Source organism: Macaca nemestrina, chromosome 13 (assembly GCF_043159975.1).
Source record: "Macaca nemestrina isolate mMacNem1 chromosome 13, mMacNem.hap1, whole genome shotgun sequence".
Classification (NCBI taxonomy): Eukaryota; Metazoa; Chordata; class Mammalia; order Primates; family Cercopithecidae; genus Macaca; species Macaca nemestrina.
This window is the reverse complement of record NC_092137.1, coordinates 39,368,127-39,389,775: the sequence shown is the minus strand read 5'-3', so window position 1 is coordinate 39,389,775 and position 21,649 is coordinate 39,368,127. Positions and strand designations below refer to the sequence as shown.

At 35.2% G+C, this 21,649-nt stretch overlaps 1 protein-coding gene across 14 annotated transcripts in view; it reads left to right on the top strand.

Moving 5' to 3' along the window:
* The window catches only part of LOC105464888 (mitogen-activated protein kinase kinase kinase kinase 3), a 187,300-nt gene that overhangs the window by 108,754 nt on the left and 56,897 nt on the right, over positions 1-21,649 (top strand). For 12 of the 14 annotated variants that reach the window (XR_011611629.1, XM_071076576.1, XM_071076580.1 and 9 more), the window contains 7 exons: positions 3,785-3,916; positions 4,095-4,157; positions 4,245-4,326; positions 4,428-4,538; positions 13,464-13,542; positions 19,019-19,077; positions 20,515-20,577. Coding sequence is in view for 13 of the 14 variants with exons in the window: in XM_071076576.1 (XP_070932677.1) it covers positions 3,785-3,916; positions 4,095-4,157; positions 4,245-4,326; positions 4,428-4,538; positions 13,464-13,542; positions 19,019-19,077; positions 20,515-20,577 (589 nt within the window). In the remaining variant the exon portion in view is untranslated. The remainder of the gene's footprint in view (positions 1-3,784; positions 3,917-4,094; positions 4,158-4,244; positions 4,327-4,427; positions 4,539-13,463; positions 13,543-19,018; positions 19,078-20,514; positions 20,578-21,649) is intronic. The other 2 variants (XM_071076585.1, XM_071076575.1) reach the window with 1 other exon arrangement.

The following is a 21,649-nucleotide window of genomic DNA, read 5'->3' as shown; positions in this document are numbered from 1 at the left end:
TATGGAACTCATTGGTTGTATCTTGGACCACTTAATCTGTTAATTTTCTTCTATTTTCTTTAAGAACAAAAAAAGCTTTTTTGTTCTACTTATAAGAGTTCCTCAACTCTTTACATTTGTATTTTCATGATGGAGACTTCCCTCAAATGTCTACTAATCCTTATATTTTGGTTCACTTTGAAGAGCACAGCACTGAAAACTGGTTCATAACTCTGTGTGTAGGAAGTCAGGTGTAAACCTGGTTGTTAGTGTTCTAGAACTGGTCAAGTGAAGGAAGCAGGGGTATTCATTGTTCTATATACGTACTTCTACTTAATCATGTCCTCTCCCTTTAACCTCTTCACTCCTTGGTGCCTGGTATCTCTTGAGTCTGCAGTCTCTCTTCTTCGTCTTGGTCCTTATCCAATGGGAATCGGGAGGGAATAGTTACTGGGGCTTAATGGATAAGAGTAGGAATGCCAGGGACTGACTGTTGACACTTTCTAATACTCCTGTTTCCAGCCCAGCCTCAACCCCACTATTGCTACTTTTTAAACCTAACTTGTCAACATTTCCAGGATGTTTGAGGCTCGTTGGCTGCTAGTTGTTGTTCTTTTCCTTGGCACCTGCTTGGGTTTGCCCTGCCTCCTGTTTGCTACATCATTTACTATTCTTCTATTTTTCGTCTGCGTGTTATGGTTTTAGGTAAAATACGTCTGCTGGACTTTTCTAAGATGGTATGTGTGTATATTTCTCTTTGTTCTTCTCATTATTGTTTTGGGTTGAGTGGAGTGAGGGCTTGAATTGATGTCATTTTTAAGTACACTATCTTTTCAGTTTTATTGTAAACATCTCTCATTAAATCTTCAGGATCTGACTTGATTCTTTACAGTATTCATTCACTGAATGTTAATGGTGACATTTCCAACTCCAGTTTCAAAGGTTAAAAATTTATATCATTACTCTTACAATAATGTGGGAAATATCTTGGGAACATGTGAAATTGTGAATTAGGTAAAGTTAATTTTGGGAACACTCTCCCTGTATGTGTCTTTCTGGTATTGTATCTTTCCTACCTGAAATCTAAGAATTTAGAACCTCTCTCTTCCCAAGTGATTAGGTCGGCAGTTATTCAGTTGTTCGAAGAAGTCTGCTTGAAATGACAGTTCTCAAAATTAACAGATATGTACCTTAAACGTTTTATTTCAATTTAAGACACATATGTACATTTATTCAACAGTCTGGTATATAATCAAGTCCTGTTCTTTGAGTAGATCACTTACTAGAGTTCCATTTTAGTAATGCAAACCACACACAGCCCAATGCATCAACTACATTTCTTAGTCAGGTTTATTGAGGTATAAATTTACCCTTATTAGATATACAGTTGTACAAATTCATACAGTAGTATGAATGTTGAGAAACTTGTATGCTGTGGTGGTAAGAAACCACCAGAACACATTGACACTATCCAAAGAATTTTTTATCTTGCCTCTTTTTAGTAAATGCTCTCCTTCCATCCGTAGCATCTGGGAACCCCGATCTGATATCTGTCTCTATATTTGTGCCTTTTCCTTGAGTGGCATACAGATGGCATCATATAAGCTGTAGTCTTCCCAGTTTTCTGCCATTGTCATGTTCTTATGTAACGTACCAGTTTTTTTGGCTCATCTTTAGAAGTTTGCCTTTCTAAAAGCAAAGTCTTTCTAAAGTATTCACTAATTCTTGTTTGTTTGTTTTTGTTTTTGCTTTTTGAGATAGGGTCTCACTCTGTCACCCAGGCTGGAGTGCAGTGGTATGATCTCAGCTCACTGCAACCTCTGCCTCCCAGGCTCAAGCAATCCTCCCACCTCAGCCTCCCAAGTAGCTAGGACCACAGGCATGCACCACCATGCCCAGCTAATTTTTGCATTTTTGGTAGAGACGGGATTTTGCCATGTTGCCCAGGCTGGTCTCAAACTCTGAGCTCAAATGATCCACCTGCCCCGGCCTCCCGAAGTGCTAGGATTACAGGCGTGAGCCACTGCTCCCAGCTAGCTCACTAACTTTTAAACCTTCATTATAACTATGTGTTTACAATAGCAAGTGTAACTGGAATAAACAGTTTCAGAGATGAACCCAGTTGACTGTGATAAGCACACAACTTAGCTGGCTGGAGTAGACATGTACTAAGTGGAATATTTCCCTTGTATTTTCATAGAGGAAGGGAGAGCATCAACTAATGTGGTGAGCTAGTAAGGCAAGTTAAAAGCATATCACTTGTATGCATTTCCCACTCCACTAGGGCATTTCTACCAGCTACTTCGAATCTAGTCTTCATAAAAGTAATAACTGACAATTTGAAATTCACTTTTCTTACAGTAATTTAAATTTTCATAAGATCTATTTCAGATTTAGAAGATTTCAAGACCAGGGGTTTGAAAGTTAGAAGGTTTTTTGTTTTTAACTTTACTGACTTACTTGACCTTCCTGAAATCATACCAGGAAGATAAATGTGTATTTGTAAGATTATCTAGATTGCTCTTTAGTATGGAAGGGTTGAGATGTTTATTTCAATTAATTGCTTTTTAAAATATTGTTTAGGATTTGAAATGTTTTATATTTGAAAATTAATAATTTAAATCAGTCAAATTCAAATTTATGGAAGTATAAGTAGAATGAGACTGTAACAAAGTAAAGAGAAACAAAAAAATTACTGAATTTGGGTAACTTTCCTCTGAATAAATACATTTTTTAAAAGTAGACACTCATTTTTATAACTTTTCCATTATTATAATAGAACTGGAAAAAATGCCAAATAAGTTTTTAGTAAATATGAATTAAATACTAAATATGAAGATTCTTAGTGCCCAAAGGAATAGTTTTGGTGAAGTAAAAACGGAGATTGCCAGGTTGCAGTTTCTTGATAAAAGGAAGTAGAGCTATAGATTGTTTATTACAAATATTATTTATTGAATTTTGCATGTACAGAAAGATTGGGAGCGTGAATGAGTTTTGGACATGTTACTCTATGAAAATTGTACAATTTTATAAACCTTTTTAGTAGCTAGTATAAGGAAGTAACAATGGAATCACCAGTAGGGGACTGAAGTGGAGGGTCTTCTTTAAAAACATTTGTAAACAAAGGTTTAATTGACTCACGGTTTTGCATGGCTGGGGAGGCCTCAGAAAACTTGTAATCATGGAATAAGGCAAAGGGGAAGCAGGCACCTTCTTCACAAGGTGACCGGAGAGAGCACGCAGGGAAAACTGTCACTTTTAAAACCATCAGACCTTGTGAGAACCCTCTCACTATCATGAGAAAAGCACAGGGGAAACTGACCCAATGATCCAATCACCTCCTACCAGGTCCCTCCCTCGGCACACATGGGGATTACAGTTTGAGATGAGATTTTGGGTGGGGGCACAGAGCCAAACCATATCATTCTGTCCCCGCCCCCTCCCAAATCTCATGTCCTTTTCACATGTCAAAACCAGTCATGCCTTCCCAACAGTCCCCCGAAGTCTTAACTCATTCCGGCATTAACCCAAAAGTCCAAATCCAAAGTCTCGTCTGAGGCAAGGCAAGTCCCTTCCACCTATGAGCCTGTAAAATCAAAAGCAAGTTACTAATGAAGTGGAAGGTCTTATGAGATGTCAAGAACTTGGAAAAGGTGAACCTTTTAAGTATTACGTATTTCTTTTTCAAAAACCAAGGCCTAAATGGGCCTTAATTTAGATAGTGATAATTCCTTGTGCCTCTGGGTGGGAGTATAAAGGAAAACATGTAACAGAAGGTTTTTATTTTCTGGAATATTTATTTCAGGATGGCTCCAGAAGTTGCAGCTGTTGAGAGGAAGGGGGGTTACAATCAACTCTGTGATCTCTGGGCAGTGGGAATCACTGCCATAGAACTTGCAGAGCTTCAGCCTCCTATGTTTGACTTACACCCAATGAGGTCAGTGCGTCATCATTGAAGAATCCTATGCTTAAGGTTTTTTTCCTCTTAGTATGTGAACAAGTAATTTTCTTAGTCTTGTTTTATCTTATTTGGGGAATAAATAGTAATAGAATTTGTGTAATAGATTAAAATGTGAAATATTAAAATGCTGTGTAATGATTTGTTGATTTTTCAGGGCATTATTTCTAATGACAAAAAGCAATTTTCAGCCTCCTAAACTAAAGGATAAAATGAAGTGGTAAGTATTTTTATGTTATTTACTTTTATGGTAAGATGAGCTAAAAATGAATTGGAATGTAAAAGTCTAATTTTCTGAATTTCTTAGGTCAAATAGTTTTCATCATTTTGTGAAAATGGCACTTACCAAAAATCCAAAAAAAAGACCTACTGCTGAAAAATTATTACAGGTATTATTTTTGCCCTGAAATATATATATATTTTTCAAAAGATAAAATGTCATTCAATCAGATTTATAGTAAGTGTTTTGCATTGTATTTAATTTTTATAGCATCCTTTTGTAACACAACATTTGACACGGTCTTTGGCAATTGAGCTGTTGGATAAAGTAAATAATCCAGATCATTCCACTTACCATGATTTCGATGATGATGATCCTGAGGTAAGAATTGTTTTTACCAACTGGCATATATAACATGTATGTGTGTATGTATATATGTATGTCTGTCTGTCTGTCTCAAAATCCCTTTTTTTTTTAATTTTGGGGACTAGTTTAAAAAAGCTCTTGAGGGAACAATTAATTCTTTGTCTTTGTCTTTGCATTTCGTGGAAAGTCAAATGCTAGGTTTTTCTTACTCACTACTTATAGGTGACTATAGTATGAAAATGGCAAAGGCAAATCATTTAATCCTCTTGTTGAAATCATTGTGGTTATTTCAAAATAGCCATTTTCGATGAAGTTGCCAAATAAATCATTCACTGTAAAAGGGAAAGCAAATGGGAAGTGCCTAAACAAGACGTTCGAATATTCAAAATTTCCCCTTAGTTTGCTTCTCAAAAAGAATCCTCAGTTTGGCAGGGTGGCTAATGTCTGTAATCCCATCACTTTGGGAGGCTGAAGCAAGAGGGTTACTTGAGGCCAGGAGTTTGAACCCTGTCTGAACAACATAGCAAGACCCCGTTGCTATCTTAAAAAAAAAAAATTCTTATACAATACTTCATGAATTATTAGAGGTTAGTAGGAAGTATAGGCTTCACTGCTGGTGACTAAAACTCAGTTATTCACCATGGAAATGTTTTAAAATGAGCCTGCATAGTTGTTAATAAAATAATTCTAATATGACAGAAGCATTGATATTAATGGAAGCTTCACTTCTGTTTGCATGTGTAACATTCCTAGCACTGCTAATAGTTGTGGCAATCAAGATAAATTCAGTATATGTGACATGGCAGAATTCTGTTATTGGGTCTGTAACAGAAGGTGGATAGCCTTTAACTCTACTGGCTTTATGGGAAGCCCTTAAAAATGTTATAAATTTCGTTGATGACTGAAGGTGAATGAAGTGTTTAGAAAGATGGTCACAGATTGTCTTAAGTCAGAGAGAACCTTTCTATCAATTCAGCATTGTCCCAGATTGCCGTCTTCTGATAGATAAGCTGTTTGTCCTTTTGTTTAAAGGTCTGGAAAGGAGTTTGGAGCATAAAAATGTAAGAAATGTAAAGTGTAATTAACCTTATAATTATACTATAAAGAAGTTTTTTTTGGTTTGTTTTTGTTTTTGTTTTTTTTGAGACGAGTCTTACTCTATAGCCCAGGCTGGAGTGCAATGGCACACTCTCAGCTCACTGCAGCCTCCACCTCCTGGGTTCAAATGATTCTCCTGCCTCAGCCTCTGAGTAGCTGGGATTACAGGAGTATACCACCACGCCCAGCTAATTTTTGTATTTTTAGTAGAGGTGGAGTTTCACCATGTTGGCCAGGCTGGTCTCAAACTCCTAACCTTGTGATCTGCCCATCTCGGCCTCCCAAATGCTGGGATTACAGGCATGAGCCACTGCACCTGGCCTAAAGAAGTTTTTTGGTGTTGATTTGCTTAATTTTATTTTTAAGAAAGTCAAGTTTTATAAACTCTTCTAGTCTTATTTAGTATAAAGGCAGTCCTTGATGTGCATGGTAGTATGGTACTGTAAAAATGGCTGCATAAGCTAAAATTCTGCAAAGTAATCTTAATAATCAGTGGGAAAAATTTTAATTGTTTCATGACCTTTAAAATTTTTTGTTACAGCATAAACTCTGTTACTGTCAGTTATAATTATAGAAATGTGAAAAAAATGGTAAAACTATTATTTACAGTGTGCTATAAATACTAGAATCATTGAGAATTAACATGTTTCATTTCTTTGTTAATTTTTTTTTTTTTTTTTACTTATCTAGCAATCTGCTTATTGAGTAGTTTGCTTCTTATCATTTGTCCGTGACACAGAACAAGTATCTTTTCTATGCCTTGGCAAACTGTCATATTCCTTTCTAATTTTCTTTCTAATCATGATATGCATCTGTTATTTACATAGTAATTTGTGAACTGAAAGGCCACCCATAAAGTTTATACTTTATGCAATTACAATTAATATACAGTGGTAACTGTTATTTGAACCATGTTGTAGGGAACTAGTGTTATTTAACTAAATTATGATAACTGAAATTGGTGCATAACAGAACTGTAAAACAAGGACTGCCTATATCCTTTTCAGTGCACTAAATGCTACAGGATTGTGTCTTACCTCACCCTATGTACCTGTCATGTCTTTTTAAAAATGTATTCAAAGAACAGAAATAATAAACCAAATAGAGAAGCAATCTGTGGAATGAAGATTCTTCTAAAACTTTCTCAAATAGCGGGGAAAGAAATTCATCTTTCTTATCCAGACATTGTTTTGGTATTATAATTATAAATTGTTATAAATCTCTATGGAAAGTAGGTAAAATAAAGGAATTTAATTATTCCAGGGGTAGGATGTAAGAAATTCATAACATTTTTATTTGCAAATAATTTGTCATTATAATTGCTAAGTGCAGTGTTGTCACTCAAAATATGAATGTATCTAAGTATTTTAGCACTTAAACTGTGAAACTAAAACTATTGTATGCATACTCTTAAAAATAAGGGTGGGCTCAGTGGCTTATGCCTGTAATCCCAGCACTCTGGGAGACCAAGGCAGGCGGATCACCTGAGGTCAGGAGTTTGGGACCAGCTTAGCTAACATGGTGAAACCCGTCTCTACTAAAAATACAAAAATTAGCCAGGCACGATGGCTCACGCCTGTAATCCCAGCTACTCCGGAGGCTGTGGCAGGCGAATTGCTTGAACCTAGAAGGCGGAGGTTATAGTGAGCCAAGATCATGCCGCTGCTTATATATACACACACACATACCACATCTAAGTCTCAGTTTAAGTTTTTTGTAGGTTGTTCTCTGTGGAAGAAAGTTTGACTTTTTAATGTTGAGTTCCTGTGTAGTTTCTATTTTAGAAGTAATTACACAGTGGTGTAATTCTAATTCTGATTTTTATTCAGTTTTCATCTCCTATATGTAAGCCCACTTACTATGTACAGCATTATAAGATTTAACACTTTTATTAATCTGTTATGCTAATAAATTAATGATTTATGCTGTTTAAACTGGGAAGGTAAAACCGTTCTCAAAAATAATCATGGGTTTCATCCATGTTCATTAATAACAGTCTGTGTGAGCAACCTGCATGTTACCTGTTTTTGTTTGGTTTTGCTACTATATATTAGATCAAAAGTCTAGGGTTTTTCCTAGCTCTATGGCTAGCTAGCTGAATGCCCTGCCACTTAATTTTAAGTCTCAGTATCCTCATCTATGGAATGAAGAATAATGCTTGTTTCACGAGCTTAAGGATATAATGCTAAGGTGCATCAAAACACTTTGTAAACTAAAAAGCAGGTTGCACATGTAAAATTTAAATACCTAATTTTTGAAATTACTTTTGCTACTGTTTCACCATCACAAGTGTTTAATATTTCAGTCTTTCAAATTTGTGTATTTTTTTCCCTGAGGTGTACCTACACTGTGAATAGTTAGTTTGAGTCTTGTTCTTGATTTGCCGTATTGAATCTAAGACTTAGAGCTTAATGTTTATGAATTATGTTTCCACAGATAGATCTAAGAGTGTATCTCCTTCAAAGGTAATACAATAGCTTCAAAGGTAGCATTTCACCCACAGAGGAAGCTATTGGGTATTGCAATAATTACATGAAATAGATGCTGGTTGAGAGACCTTAGTGTGAGTATGGAGCTGCAAAAGTTTTTTGAATAAGACCTCTTTTACTTCCAAAGGTTATCGTAATGTCCATGAATTAACATTAAGTAGAACTCATCTCCATCTACCCACCTTCAGAATATTCCTGTGTGAAGTTGGCAGTGCACATAGAATGGTTTTAATAAAGGAAAAAGAGAGAAAATAGAGGACTACTCCTCCCAGAAAAAATCATTAACCCATTTATGCCTGGTGTTCTGTTATTGGAACTAGGCTTGTGGGAGTTATTTATATCCTTCTGCTCAAGGCCATCGTCAAGGTTTGATTTTTCACACACAAAAAAATTTGCAACCTCAGGCATAAATGGGTTAATGCCTTTAGCATTACTTCACTGCATTTATGTCTTATCCTTTTGATATAAGAAGTTGACACAGATTTTTTAAATTGCAGTCTTCTTCTCTGCAATAGGGAAGGCTACTTGCAACTTGTAAACAGCTACAGAATTATTGAAATACTTAATTTTTGACTATTTATTTATATTCAACTCAATGAACATTCACTGGGGACCTGCTGTAGATAAAACATTGTTTCCTAATCTTGAGAAGTTCACCATTTCAGGAGAAGGAAAAACAGCCAGCTTTTGTTAGGGAAGTCAGAGCAGATATCACAAAGGAAGTGACATTGCTAGAAAGGAGTTTGCCAATAGGAAGATGCCAGAAAGACCAAAGTTTAAAAAATAACAATAATGGTCAAAGAATTGGGGACTTTTAAAAACTCATCAAGACATTTAAAAAATGATAGCCATCCCCCATATCTAAGTGTTTGAGTACACTAGCTTTCATAAATTTTAGAAATGGTAAAATATGGTCTTTAGCCTTAAGTAAGATTCATATAAAAATGAATGCAATCAAGAGAAGGTTGCAAATGGATTAAGAGCACATCAGGTATGTGAGTGTTTGTTATTTCCTTTGTTCAGGTTCTTATCTACTAAACAGTAGGTTAGTGGATTCTTCTTACGTTAAATAATAGCTTACCATATGACTTTTTATAGTAGAAATATTTAAACTCTTGATTTTGAATTTTAAGAGATGTTTGACAAGATAAATATTACTTGAATTTGTACTATCATTAACAGTTACCTTTCTTTAAAAACATTGAAAATACAGTTGTCCCTTGATGTACACAAGGGATTGGTTCCAGTACCCTCAAGTATACCAAAATCCGTGCATACCCAAATCCCACAGTCAGCCCTGCAAAACCCACATGTACGAAATGTTGGTCCACTGTATACATGGGTTTTGTATCCCCAAGTAATCTGCATAAAAGTGGACTTCTGAAGTTCAAACTTTTGTTGTTCAAGGATAAACTGTACATGGAGTGAAGAAACAATAAGGTTTTACTTTCCATGTTTCTTAAAATTCCTAGCAATTTTAGGGGAGAAAACTGGGGTAAGGAGGTTCTTTGTAGTTGTGGTTTGAAAAAAAAAAAGTATGTAATTGAGTGTATGTACTTGAAAAAGATGAGAAGACCTAAAAGTAAATTTGACAGCATTAAACAAGTATTGGTATTTGCTTGTAGGAATTCTCGATCTGAGCACTGTTGACATTTTGAGCCAGACAATCCTTTGTTTTGGGAGGGCTGCCCTGTGCATTCTAGAATGTTTAGCGGCATTTCTGGACTCTTCCCATTAGTTGACAGTTAACACCCTTTAATCCCAAGTTGTGACGACAAAAAAATGAACCCAGATATTGCCAAATGTCTCCTCAGGGACAAAATTACCCCTGGTCAAAAACCACTGGCTTATGTTACCTAGGATTTATCATATTGTCTATGTTTTCCCTTCCTGTACAAACTTGACATTCTCATCTAGCTCCCATTGCAAAGGGCCTGTTATTTGTATTTATGTTATTTGATGATACAATAATCATAGAACTTTAAGATGATAAAAGTTGAATAAGCATGAAATGGTTTATAAGGGCAGAGTTTTGTTTAAGAAGTAATAAAAATAATTTTAATCACATGGCATGTAAAGCATTGTTTAAAAAAATAGACACCGTGCATCATTGTGAATGGCTTGTTTCTTTAAATGCCATTTATTATAAAGATTATTTTCATCATTGCTTCTCTAAATACCATGTATTAGTTACTAGAAGCCCGTTATCGCAGGTGTCTGTGATTAGTAGGTGTTACATTTATAGAGAAAAATGAGAGTATTTATGTTTAGAAATTAAAGACTAAATTTTAATTTTTAAAAATCTTACCATTTTTATTAGTGATCTTGAAAAAATAATTCATTGAGTTTCTTTTTCTATTAACTTTTAGTTTCATGGTACATGTGCAGGTTGGTTCTGTAGATAAATGGTGTGTCACAGGGGACTGATGTACATATTCTTTTGTCACCCAGGTAATAAGCCTAGTACCCAATAGGTAGTTTTTTATCCTCACCCTTCTCCCAACCTCAAGTAGGCCCCTGTGTCTATTGTTCCCTTCTTTGTATCCATGTGTACTCAATGTTTAGCTCCCACTTGTCAATGAGAACATGTGGAATTTGGTTTTCTGTTCCTGTGTTAGTTCACTTAGTATAATGGCCTCCAGCTCCATCCTTGTTGCTGCAGAGGACACTGTCTCGTTCATTTTTATGGCTGCATATCTGTACCACATTTTCTTTATTCAGTCTACTGTTGTTGGGCATTTAGTTTGATTCTATATCTTTGCTCTTGTGTTTTGCTGTTGTGAGTAGTACTGTGATGAACATAACGTGCATGTTTTTATGGTAGAATGATTTATATCCCTTTGAATGTGTACTCAGTAATGGCATTGCTTGGTTGAATGGTTGTTCTAAGTTCTTTGAGAAATCCCCAAACCGCTTTCCACAGTAACTGAACTGCATTCCTACCAGCAGTGTATAACCGTTTCCTTTTCCCTGCTGCCTGACCATAATCTGTTATTTTTTGACTTTAATAATAATCATTCTGGCTGGTATGAGATGGTGTCTCATTGTGGTTTTGATTTGCATGTCTCCAGTGATTAGTGGTGTTCAATCATTTTTTCATATTCTTGATGGCTGTGTATATGTCTTCTTTTGAAAAGTGTCTGTCGTGTCCTTTGCCCACTTTTTAATGGAGTTATTTGTTTTTTGCTTGTTAATTTAAGATTTTTACAGATTCAGGATATTAGATCTCAGTCAAATGCATAGTTTGCAAAAATTTTCTCCTATTCTCTGGGTTGTCGGTTTACGCTGTTGATAATTTCTTTTACTGTGCTGAAGCTGTTTAGTTTAATTAGATCCCATTTGTCAATTTTTGGTTTTGTGGCAATTGCTTTTGGTGTCTTCATCATGAAATCTTTGCTCATATTTGTGTCTGGAATGGTATTTCCTAGGTTTTCTTCAAGATCCTTTATAGTTTTAGATTTTACATTTAAGTCTTAGTCCATCTTGAGTTGATTTTTGTATATTGTATAAGGAAGGGGTCCAGTTTCAGTCTTCTGTATATGGCTAACCAGTTATCCTAGCACCATTTATTGAACAGGGCATTCTTTCCCCATTGCTTCTTTTTTGTCAGGTTTGTCAAAGATCAGATGGTTGTAGATGTATGGCTTTATTTCTAGGCTCTCTGTTCTGTTCCATTGGTCTATGTGTCTATTTTTATACCAGTACCATTCTCTCTTGGTTCTGTAGCCTTGTGGTATAGTTTGAAATCAGGTAATGTGATGCCTCTAGCATTGTTCTTTTTTTTAGGATTGTTTTGGCTATTTGGGCTCTGTTTTAGTTCCATGTGAATTTTAGAATAGAAGTTTCTATAAATTTTAATTTTTGAGAATGTATCTACATGGCCTTTGTCTATTTAAATGATGCTAAAGAATATCCTTTTAGAAGGCCAACTTTTTAAGTTCAGATGAGCTATTTTAGAATCGTTCTGCTTATTTGAAATTCTAGTAAATGTAATACCATTTTAGAGATGTTAAAGTGTACTCTTTCATTGTTAGAAACAAAACAAATTATTTAGCATTTCAGAAGATGGTGCCTAACAATTGCCAACTTTAATTTCAGTGTGGGCATCTTTCATTCCCTGGCCTCATTTAACACAATCTTGTGGCAATCTCTTTCTTTTTCTTTACATGAATTTCATTTTCAAAAGAAATGTTTGAAAAAATACTATTTTCATATCCAGCCATCTGAATTGGTACATCTGAAGGGAAAATAATCAGTCAAGTCTCCAGTTCACCTCTGTTCTAAAGGGTGAAATATGACCTCTGTGTACCTGGATAACCTTTCTTATAATCATTTGACTTCTTGAGTGAGTTATCAGTTTTGTTCCTGACATGCTAGAGATTCAGTTTTCAAAGGGTTTCTCTAAGTCATATTTTTTCAGCTTTTTCTTTTTCTAATGTTAGAGCCCTTGAAAAATCTCATATTGGACATTCAGAGTGTAAGTTTTCCAGTATTCCTTTGCAATCACATTCAATTAGTTAGGGTCTGTAAATAATTTCAAGGTGTGAATCTTCTTTGCAAATTAAAGGCAAATAGTTGAATATTGGTATGTTTCCTACTCGTGGAAATTGTAATGGTACATCTGTAACCAAAAGAAACTGTGATGGAGTGGAAAGCATTTTTTTAATGAAAAAAATAAATAAATAAAGCTTCTGTAAAACATAAAATACTGTATGTTCACCTAAACATAAGTTACATAATTTTTGCAGTCTTAGTTAAATTGGTTATAATTCAAATAGTGCCAAAAGTGAAACACAAACTAATATCCTACATCATGTATAAATGTCTGTGTGTAGTTTTTTAATATTATTTCAAAAAAATCCATAAATTGAAAAATAAACCTTAAAAGCCTTCTAAGCTCAACCATCATTAAATGATAGATGCCAATGGTAATGTTTATACTGTTGTATTTCCTTTCCCTTCAGAATATCTTGATGTCAGAATAGATCCAGAATACTCAAGTGTACTTGATTCATCCTTGTAGAATGGATCTAGACAAGTCTGGTGTTGCATGTACAAATAAGCAGAATATGTTACTAATTGTGTTTAATTTCATATGTAGTTAGCCAAAGAAGTGCCCTTTCTAGTAAAATAATAATTTATGTTGTGGATAATAAAAATATTTTTTCACCTTCATAGTTTGAGCTGCTATTGTGGTTTGCTCTTTAAAAAAAAAAAAAATTGCAAAGTGCTGTTTTGCTTTCGTTTTTACCTAAAATGAAGTTTGTTTTTTTTTCCTGTTTGGGTAATTTTGTGGACCAAACTATAACTTGATTATCAAATGCTGCATATCATTGATTTTGTTCTTTTCTAGCCTCTTGTTGCTGTACCACATAGAATTCACTCAACAAGTAGAAATGTGAGAGAAGAAAAAACACGCTCAGAGATAAACTGTAAGTGTATACGATACACAGTTTATGATTTAATGATAGAAATAAGTTATAATTTAGTTACAGTTATTTTTGTTTTATTTCCTTCTGAATAGTTTTTCTTACTAAACACTGTTAAAGGTAAAGTTTAATTAGGGCAGTAAGAATTTCATTTTCCTTATTCTTGTGGAATTTTTGGCGGCAGGATGGGATGTGTTTTTGTTGTCACTGTTGGGGAAGAGAAGTTAATTCCTGAAATATGCAGGATAGAAGTAATAAGGGAGTGCCGTAAACTCCTATGTGCAGGTAACTCACCTAGAGAGCTTGTTAAATGCAGTTTCAGATTCAGTAGACCTGGGATGGGATCTGAGGTTCTACTAACAAGCTCCCATGTCATTCATGCACTCATGATCCAAGGGTAACAGAGAAATAGAGGTCCGCAAACAGAGAAACAGATGCCCTAGCATCTGAGCAACCTGGAAACTTTTAAAAAGGGATTCTCAGGCAACACTTCTCCATAGAGTCCAATTCAGTAGGTCTTGGATTGGCCCAGAAATCTTTTAAAATAGGCCTCCAGTTATTTCTTATGGGCAGCCAAGTTATGGGCCCACTAAGACAAGCCATTCATTCACGTGGGATCCAATACTGTCAGCTCATCAGTGATAAACTGCCAACAGGAATCCCTCGAACAATAGTGCCTTAACTTTTTTATTCCTTAGAAGCATTTATTCTCTGAGTTATGTACTAGTGATATCTGGAAAGTGTGGTGGGTTATATAAAAAGCTTTTTATATACGAATATATAAAACAAGCTTTTTAATATACAAAAAGTAATTATGAAATATCTTTATCATTTCTTTAATATACAAAAAGTAATTAGAGGCCAGGTACAGTGGCTTATGCTTGTAATCCGGCACTTTGGGAGGCCGAGGCGGGCAGATCACTTGAGGCCAGGAGTTCAAGACAAGCACGGCCAACTTGGCGAAACCCCGTCTCTACGTAAGCTACCAAAATTAGCCAGGCATGGTGATGTGCACCTGTAATCCCAGCTACTTGGGTGGCTGAGGTATATATGAGAATCCCTTGAGCCTGGGAGACCGAGTTTGCAGTGAGCCGAGATCCTGCCACTGCACTCCAGCCTGGGCAAAGAGCAAGATTCTGTCTGGGAAAAAAAAAAAAAGAAAAGTAATTAGAGATTTCTTGCAGTTGATTTAGAAAACTTCATGTATTCAGTACTGTTGAAAATGTAATTTAAAGTGCTCTCTATCTTGTTATCTGATTTTATTAAAAAATTACATTGTCAGTCCCTTTATAGCATAGTATTTCTGAATCACTCTGTGGTAACATATCAGTGATTCTCAACTTCTAAGTGAATATGCATGTGTATGCTATTTCAAACTAGATGTCTAGGCTGGGCACAGTGACTCACACCTATAATCCCAGTACTTTTGGGAGGCCAAGGCAGGTGGATCACTTGAGGTCAGGAGTTGAAGACCAACCTGACCAACATGGTGAAATCCTGTGTCTACTAAAAATACAAAAATTAGCCGGGCCTGTTGGTATGTGCCTATAGTCCCAGCTACTCGGGAGGCTGAGGCAGGAGACTTGCTTAAACCTGGGAAGCAGAGGGTTGCAGTGAGCCAAGATCCTGCCACTGCACTCCAGCCTTGGCAACAGTGTCTCAATTTAAAAAAAAAAAGAAAGGAAAAAAATGAACATCATACGAGAACTCATGGACACAAAGGGGAACAACAGACACTGGGGCCTACTTGAGGGTGAAGGGTTAGGAGGAGGGAGAAGATCAGAAAAAGTAACTATTGGGTACTAGGCTTAGTGCCTGGGTGACGAAATAATCTGTACAATAAACCCTCATGATACAAGCTTTTTACCTATACAACAAACCTGCACGTGTACCCCTGAACCTAAAATAAAAGTTTAAAAAATAAAAAAGAACATCATAAACAGTGCTGCAGACTGGGATGATTGACCAACAGTTATTTGAAGAGTAACTGGAAGATTCTGTGGCAGAGGTTTGTCATAACTTTAGGGAATTTGAAGAGAGCAGAAGAGTGATACCAGTGTAAGGTTTGAATGTCCATAGGGACTTTGCTCCCTCTCTGGAAATGCATTCTCCACACAGAGTTCAAGTACAGTGGGGGTTATACAGTCTGGTGGGAGAAATGGGCATGTTCACAGGTGACAGTAACACAAGGCAGATAGATGCACAAGACTGTCCTCATGTAATTTTATTACAGACTTAATTTTGGAATTTGAAGACAAGTATAGGTGAAAGCTGTTCAATAGGCCTTTATCAAGATGAGGAATATGTATCCTGGCTAACACGGTGAAACCCCGTCTCTACTAAAAAAATACAAAAAACTAGCCGGGCGAGGTGGCGGGCGCCTGTAGTCCCAGCTACTCGGGAGGCTGAGGCAGGAGAATGGCGTGAACCCGGGAGGCGGAGCTTGCAGTGAGCTGAGATCCGGCCACTGCACTCCAGCCTGGGCGACAGAGTGAGACTCCGTCTCAAAAAAAAAAAAAAAAAAGATGAGGTATATGTTAGTTTTGATACCTTACTAAAAGTTACTTTGTAATCTTTGATGTGTGATCAATTGTGAACAGTTATGATGGACTCATTCTTAACCTACTTACCAGATCTAAGGGCCAAAATTTAATATCTGAGCCATTAACAGCTTAAAAGCATATACACACCCACACATAATTGGAGATATTACAGGGCTGTTTCTCAACCATTTTTTTCCTTATGCCTCCAGTTGCTAAATATTCAAATCCCATGGTCTTCTTTCATTGATATTAACATTCACAATAAATTTACATACAAAGTTGAAATAAAACCATTAGAAAAGTGATTATGCTTTGAAATCTTACTCTTTTCCTCACCTTGGTTGCGAAGTTTTGGTTTTGGCTGAAGCTCTTACTAGTTGAAATGTAACATATTGTGGCTATTTGTTTTCTTTTTATTGTTCTGTATTTTTTCCTCTGCTTTTATCTCAGGAGACTTGAGGGTTTTTTACCCAGGTTATAAGATCAGATAATGATAATGAGCTATAGAAATAAAAGGTAAAAGTACTGAAACATTCAATACATTAGAACAGCAAGGAAAAAGAAAAGACGAATGTAGTACAGTTAATCTATGTCTACTCTGGCTAGTTTATACTTTAGCTACAGTGGTTGTTTTTGGTTGTGTAGCAAACCCAAAATTTAGTAGTTTAAAACAATAAACATTTTTTAAACCAACTCCAATATATTTTAAATCCTATAAGACAATATTATTGTCATTAACCATGGTCAATATTCATTTGTATTTATCTGTATATTTACCAATTTTTTGCTCTTCATTCAATACTGTATTTCTGTACTACCATTTATGGATCTCTTTTGATTAAATAATTCCTTTTAGTATTTCTTTTAGTATAAGTCTGAAGGTGTTGAATTTTCTCACTTTCTGTGTATCTGCTCATATTAAACAATAAACATTTATTGTCTCTAACAGATTTTGAGAGTCAGGAATCCAGGACAGGTTAGCTGAGTTCTGGCTCAAGGTCTCATAAAGTTGCACACAGGTATCAGCTAGGGCTGGAGTCATCTGAAGGCTTGACTGGACTGGAAGATTTACTTCCAAGCTCATTCATGTAACTATTAGCCAGAGGCTTCACTTCCTTGCCAAGAGGCCTCTCTTTAGGGCTGCTCACAAGGTAACTTCCTCCAGAGCAAGTGATCCAACAGAGAGAGCCCAAGACAGAAGCTTTATCTTGGACCTCATATACGGTTACTTCTGCTCTGGTCTTTTGGTCACAGCCAACCCTGATCCAATGTGGAAGCATTGTGAATACCAAGAGGGAGGAGTCACTGGGGACCATGTTACAGGCTGGCTTCCACAAGTACCCTGTATCAGCTGCTGTCTACCCACCTAAATACTGAGTTAAGATTGTCTCAGCCAGGCATGGTGGCTCACACCTGTAATCCCAGCACTTTTGGAGGCCAAGGTGGGCAGATCACCTGAGGTCAGGAGTTCCAGACCAGCCTGGCCAACATGGTGAAACCCTGTCTCTGCTAAAAATACAAAAAATTAGCCTGGTGTAGTGGCTCACACCTGTAGTCCCAGCTACTCAGGAGGTTGAGGCACAAGAACCGCTTGAACCCAGGAGGTGGAGATTGCAGTGAGCCGAGATTGTGCCATTGCACTCCAGCCTGGGCGACAAAAAGAGACTCCGTCTCAAAGAACAAAACAAAACAAAAAAAGATTGTCTCTGTTTTATGCCTGGTCACAACAAAGTAGCAAGTTAGATCCGATTGTACACACATATAATTTTGTTAATCATCATCTTTTATTACTGTGGAAAAGGCCTAGAATTAACAAATTAAGCTTTAGCAGTTAATAAAGCAGACTTTATTGGGCTTTTTCCAGCTAATGTACAAATGGCCATCAGGTACATGAAAATATGTTCAGCATCACTAATTGTAAAGAAAATACAAATCAAAAAAGAAAAACCCCAATGAGATATCATTTCACTGTAGTTTAAATGGCTGTTGTTAAAAAGCCGAAAACAACACATGCTGGTGAAAATGCAGAGAAAAGGGAACTCTTATATACTTCTGATGGATATGTAAATTAGTACAGCCACTATGGTAGACAGTATGGAGGTTCCTCAAAAACTAAAAATAGAACTACCATATGATTCAGAACCACTGGATTATGCATCCAAAAAAAAGGATATCGGTATATCTAAGAGATATCTACACTCCCAAGTTTATTGCAGCATTGTCACAATACCTAGGATAAAGAAACAACCTATATGTCCATCAACGGATGAATATATTTATATTCATACATTCAGGAAATGTATATATACACAAAAGAATATTATTCAGTCATAAAAAAGAATGAAATCCTGTCAGTTGCAACAACATGGATGGAACTGGAGGACATTAATGTTAAGTGACTAGGCATAGAAAGACAAATGTCTCACGCTCTCATTCATATGTGGTAGCTAAAAAAGTTGATCTCATGGAGGTAGAGTGATGGTTACCAGAGGCAGGAATGGGTAAGAGATAGGTGGATGAAAAGAGGTTGTTTCATAGGTACAAAAATAAAGTTAAATGGAAGGAATGCATTCTAGTGTTCAGTAGCGGAGTAGGGAAATTATAATTAACAATCATTTATTGTAAACTTCAAAATAGTTAGAAGATTTGGAGTGTTCCCTAACACAAAGAAATGATAAATGTTTGATGTGATGGATATCCTAATTACCCTGTTTTGTTCATTATACACTGTCCACATGTATCAAAATATCACATGCACCACCATGAATATTTACAATTATTAGTATCAGTTTTAAAAATTGAAAACAAAAATCTTTGAAGATCAGTGTGTGGTTGATGGTAGCATTAAATGTATTTTAGCATGGAATAACTTTTTAAATTATTGTCATTAAGAATATAAAAACATCCTGGTTTTACTTTTTTTTTTTCTTTTTTAGTTGGCCAAGTGAAATTTGATCCGCCCTTAAGAAAGGAGACAGAACCACATCATGAACTTGTAAGTAGCGTAGCCTTAGAATGTTAACACTGAAAATAAATGTTTTAATTTGTCTCTGTGATGTATTAGTACTGACCAAAAAAGCTAGTTGTTAATATTTTCAAAAACATTTGAGGTCCCAGCCTGGTCAACATAGTAAGACCCTGTCTCTACAAAAAAATTTTAAAACTTAGTTGACATGGCGGTGTGTACTTATAGTCCTAGCTACTTGGAAAGCTAGGGCAGGAGGATCCCTTGAGCCCAGGAATATAAGGTTACAGTGAGCTATGATCGCACCACTGTACTCTAGCCTAGGCGAAAGTGTGAGACCTTGTCTTTAAAAACATAAAATAAAATTTAAGAAAAACTTGTAGGAAACAAAAAGGTAAGTAATTCTCAAATTCATAATAAATAAATCTGTGTTGCTGAATATTTTCAAAATTATTTTAGGAGAAACTAGTTTTACCATCCTCTGATTAAATGTTTTTAATGCTAGCTTTTAATTATTTTTTTTTATTTTTTCTGTTTTTGAGGGGCTTTTTAAAATATGTATATTTAGGATAAATGCCATGGTTTCCAAACATTAGAGTAGAGTCATATCTGTATAGAGGACTAAAACTTAGGGAGATGAGGCATACATAGTAAATGAAGTTCGTCATTCATTTAAGGCTTGCTATAACTTTATGAATATACTTTGCATGATTCTTTTGTTGTCTTATATACTCCTTTCCAGATAAATGATAATATATTAGATTCAGTCATAAAAGTAAAATACTTTGCAGCTATTTGAGATGTTAATATTCTATAGAACAATAAAAAATGAGACATTGGAAAATACAGAATTCTAAAGAAATTATTTTGCCAGAGTTCCATATGATGTCTGTTTCATTTTTTTTATTTGCTAGTTAATAAGAGAAAAAAGTAACTTAATAAGTACTAAGGATTGAAGTAGGAGCTTTCTTATTCAATTTAATGCTTATTTTAGCTCTCTTGACTGAAGCATACAAAGGGAGTCATTAGCCTTTACCTTATAGTTTCTCTAATTCAGTGTACCAGTGTGGATGAATAGAATGTTAAAGAAAAAGTCTTAAAATGATCATATTGTAATACCAAAGCCTGACATTTATGAAGAGGGGTGGAGAAAATTAAGAAAAAGTAGTCATGATATTTATAAATGCTAATTGTGTTTTGTTAAGGCAGTTTGAGTTTATTTTTGTTTCCCTTTGTAAGTTGGCATTGCCTGTATTTAAATTCTATACTAATTTAGTAACTGCATTTTAGAGCAAAGTTGTTGCAATGTTGCTTTTTTAGAAGCTGCCTAATACAATTTGACTTTCCATTTGCCTTAATAAAATTATATTAGCAGGACTTACTTCATTTGTGAAAGTTTCCCTTTGTGAATGTGTGGCTTTTAGTCTAAGCATAAATAACTTGGGTTTCTTGGTCTCTGCTAAACAGCCCGACAGTGATGGTTTTTTGGACAGTTCAGAAGAAATATACTACACTGCAAGATCTAATCTGGTATTTCTCATCTTCTGATTTTCTTTGTCAGCATTGTTTTAGTCTTAATTGTTTTCTTTTAAGATCAAACATTTTGTCCAGTTAAAGCATTGTTTTATAAGTTGCTATCATTTAGCAAACTTCCATATATTAAGACTTGTAGCAATTTTTTCCCATAACAAGTTACATATACATATCTACTTATTCAAATATAATGCTGTAGTAATAAATAAACATTACTTGCTTGTCTTTTTTATGAAAAATGTTAATGTTTAATTTTCTCATTCATATATTAGGTTTTTTTTTTTTTTAAGAAATGACATTTCCCTGTAAAAATGTCCAGTTTAATGATGTAACTTGTTTTAATGAACTAGAAACCATCCATCCATATATATATATAAACTATTCATATGTTATATGGTACATATATTCATATGTATTACATATATAATATATATTCATCTGTCATATGGCACACACATATATTATTCATATAATATATGGTACATATATAATTTTTAAAGATAATTTGCTTCTACATTAACAATGAAATCATTCTCAGATGAAGTTTTAATTTTTCAGCATTACTATCATGTCTGGTTTCCTTAGGACAAAATTTAGATTATAAAGCATTCCTGAAGTTATAAATACTGTCTTACCATTACATAAGAAAAAATGAGAAATTGATGCGATTAAATATTACATAAATAATAGTTGTTATTAAGTAAATAGTTCTTTTTCTGCTACTGTGGTTGGCAAGAGCCCCAAGTTACCCACATATTTACTCCCAGATTCTACTTTTGACTTTTAAATGGAATTTTCCTTCTCTTTCCTTCCTCTTTACCTTAGTAACATACATCTTTCAATTTGGGTTGGCTTAAATGATTCTTTATGTAAATTTTTTAATCTAGGACCTCTGACATTTATAAAATATAAAAGAGATTTTAGACATAATTTCCCTTCTTTAGGGAGGTTGCTGTCCTATTGGACAGAATGTACTTAAACATTCAAACTCTTACCCATGCAATAAAATACATAATGGCTTGCCAAAATTTTGCCAAGTGGCAAGTGTTGGTGAGGGGAAGCTAACATA